At 41.5% G+C, this 3,388-nt stretch overlaps 1 protein-coding gene across 1 annotated transcript; it reads right to left on the bottom strand.

Annotated features, from left to right (window-relative positions):
• Positions 1-2,086: 2,086 nt before the first annotated feature.
• On the bottom strand, positions 2,087-2,986 carry CAPZA3 (capping actin protein of muscle Z-line subunit alpha 3). Its single transcript, XM_059680954.1, has one exon. The coding sequence runs from the start codon at positions 2,984-2,986 to the stop codon at positions 2,087-2,089; it is 900 nt and encodes a 299-aa protein (XP_059536937.1).
• Positions 2,987-3,388: the final 402 nt, after the last annotated feature.

The raw sequence follows: 3,388 nt of genomic DNA, 5'->3' as shown, positions 1-3,388 counted from the left end.
AGGCATTGTGAATCCAGTGAAAGAGTAGAAATGATTTTATGGGACAACAGTTTTACAGACTATTATTTTAATTAAGTAAATAGAAAACAGAGATATGTTAAAGATTAGGACAATATTTCTTCTCTTTTTTTCCTAATCATCACCCGATAAAATGTTTTATTGATTTTAGAGAGGAAGGGAGAGAGAGAGAGGGAAACATTGATATGAGAAACATTGAGATTAAAAAGAAAAAAAAAGAAAAAAAAGAGAGAAACATTCAGATTGGTTGCCTCCCATAAGCACCCCTACTGGCGATCCAACTGCAACCTAGTTATATGCTCTGAGAGGGAATTGAACTCACAACCTTTTGCTGTATGGGTGATACTACAACCAACTGAGCCACCTGGCCAGGGCAGGGCAATATTTTTTAAAATGTAGTTCTGGGATGTGGGGCGCGGTTACAGTGTTTTGGCCAGGTTCAAGCCTCGGACTAATGAAAGGACAGGGTCCTCTCATTGCCACGTGCAAGTCCCGGCTGGAGGGCAGGGCCCTCCCAGCACAATCATAGCCAACAGCTATGGTTGTAAGCTTGAACCTATGGTCCAAACACGTGGCCCCATGTGCCTTGTGCTAGAGTTCAGATGCATGTAGTTGAGTAGGGCTGGAACTCACGAGAATGCTGTAAACAACTTGATCATGCCCCTACTTTGCCTCGTGGCATCTGCTATAAAATAAAGACATGGCTTGTGGGCACTGGTGTTGTCTCCTCATCAGGGAGCAGTGTCCCACTGAGACCCAGCTTTCATTCTCTTGTCTGTCTTTTCTCAATCCTTTCACCCCCCACTCAGGATCACCTTTGGCTGTAACACTGGGACCCCCTGTTTGAAATGTAAACTTCCCTGACCTACTCAATCAGAAGATGGGTGCTGGGGAGCTGTATTTTTAAAGACAGACCTGGGTAATTTTTTCTGAGATTCTCTAAGAACTACCAGTTGGGGAAGAGAGGCTTGAGATTTAGACATTCTTGCATAGGATCTTCTCTGCTCCAACACTTGGTAGAATTAGACATTTTCTCAATTGCATGGATCCAAAATATACTTTGCTTCCTGGATAAGTCAGAATTGGGGAATGGGATCTGTCTATGGCTCTACTGCAATCTTATTTGAGAAGTTTAAATTTGGAATTCTCTGAGAGCAGACACAGTGGTTGGTAACATTGCTGGGAATGGTGATAGGGTGACCATGTAGGTAATTTGTCTTGGCTAGGAAATAGCAGCCCACCAGTTCCAGTTCCTTTGAGGGTGTTCTTTGGGTGGAGTGCTTTCCTAGATCATTATTTACAACTTTTGATGAGACAGGTGTCCATGAAGAATTCTAATACCCTATGGGTTAAAGGTGCAAGTGCTAGAGTCAGACACACCTGTCACATGCCACATGCCTGGAGGAAATTAAATAACTCAAAATCTTAGATTCTTCTTCTGTAAAATAGAGTTACTACCAGTGACAGCCTAATGATGAAAAATTGTGTGCAAATCATTTAACACAGGGCCTGACATAAAGATCTGTGTGTGTGTGTGTTTGCAGTGGATCCAAGTTTACTAATAATTCTTCATCTGAGCTAGATTTTTGATCTCTGTTGGTTTCATGGAACATCTAACCTTATTGAAATTCACCCTCTCAGGGTTGGTGTAGGACTTAATTGAAAAATATGAAGTATCATTTGCATACCTTCTCCAGATCCAAAGAAAGTCAAAAGTCATACACACACACACACACACACACACACACACACACACACACACACACACACAGAGCCTTAACACTGACCAGCTCTATAATATTTCTGGGGCGCCACATTCCATAAAGCTATTTTAGATTCTAATAAATGTGACTTCATCATGATCAATATCATGAAGCACATTTACTAACACCTTTCTTGCCTCACTGGTGAATATTTCCTGAGTAAACGTACTTGTTACACTTTTCCCTAATTTAAACTTGCATTTGCCAAGTTACAGGTTTCTCCAGTGGCTTCTTAACATTAGGAAAATAACCATCCCCCAGACCCATGACTAAATCAGGTCGAGACAATTACCAGGGGCAATCATTTATATTATCCAGTTGCATAACACACTTCGTGAATAAATGACATATCCCAACTTAGGATACATCACCAGATTCAGGTCGGAGAGTATCCTCTGCCAGTCGATAAGAGTGCGGGTCACTGGGAGATCCCTTCGGAGAATTTTTCTCAGGGCTTCATTCGATAACTCCTGTAATTCTTCTAAGACTGAAGCTTGAAATTTATTCTCTTGCTCTTCCACAAGCCTCGCAAAACTTAGAGCCAGCTGAGCTTGGTTGACTATTTCCAAGCTTTCCTTCAGGTCCTTGGAGATTTCAATATGAAGGTTGACATTCTTGAAGAAGTGAGCTTGCACAAAAATTCTTCCTGTTACTTGGGTTAGAAATGGATGCACCTGGAAAATCCATTTAGATTTCCAAAGGCCATTCCAGAAATTTCCTGTTACATAGCTGTGATCTTCAATGCACGCTATCAAGAACTCCTTTTTTTTCACAGTTTTTCTCAGCACGTTGCAGTTTCCTGTTGGATAGTGGTCATTCACATACAGCTTCAAGGCACACAGAACAACATTTCGCAGGTATTCTGTCTCATTCCGAATGATGCCATGCGTTTTGATGTCTTTCAACTGGTTTTGAAGCAGGTCGAATTTGAAAGACAGTTTGCTGTGACAGTCAAAAAACCGGAAGTCACCCACTACATTGTGGTGAGACAAGAGGACTGGATTTCCATCGATGCAGAGTGGAACATAGTATTTTTGGCAGTGTTGATGGCCTGCACACTCACCTTGATAGTGCATAAGTTTTTCATCACGGATAAGCAGACAGAGATCATCAAAGGCATTGACGAATTCCCCTGGAGGAGCCTGTATCAACAGTCTACGAATTGCTCTTTCTTTCTCTTTCCTACTCAGAACAGTAAGTGACATGTTTGGTTACAGCAGAAGCAAAGCTTCTGAAATTAAGTGTGTTCAAAGGATGAGAAAACATTCCATGAGTCACCTTTCCCATCAAGGTGTTCAACATTGAAGCTTAAGATTACTGTGTCTAACCATGAAAACAGGTAGCCTGGCAAGCTCTGAGTCTCCTGATGAAGTCATAAAGAATCTTTTTCTATGAAGCGTGGAACTTTTGATGACATCACAATGGGGGCTCAAACCAAAAAAATAAAAATGACAGTCACTTGACAGCATGGTGCCCAGCCAACCAGTTGTCTGTATTTTGGAGGTATTATGAACTTAGCCTTCTTCAAAAGTGGTGTGTCTCCACATACATTAGATATTGTCAGGGATCTAGAGAAGCATCCTGGAGTTGCTAGAGAGTGTTTTGCA

This window comes from Myotis daubentonii, chromosome 2 (assembly GCF_963259705.1).
Source record: "Myotis daubentonii chromosome 2, mMyoDau2.1, whole genome shotgun sequence".
Taxonomy (NCBI): Eukaryota; Metazoa; Chordata; class Mammalia; order Chiroptera; family Vespertilionidae; genus Myotis; species Myotis daubentonii.
Note: the sequence above shows the minus strand (reverse complement) of the source record. Positions and strands in the feature narration are given on the sequence as shown.

Bases quoted from the DNA above. Each gene is read 5' to 3' on its own strand.
- CAPZA3 (XM_059680954.1), bottom strand. From the start codon at position 2,986: ATGTCACTTACTGTTCTGAGTAGGAAAGAGAAAGAAAGAGCAATTCGT.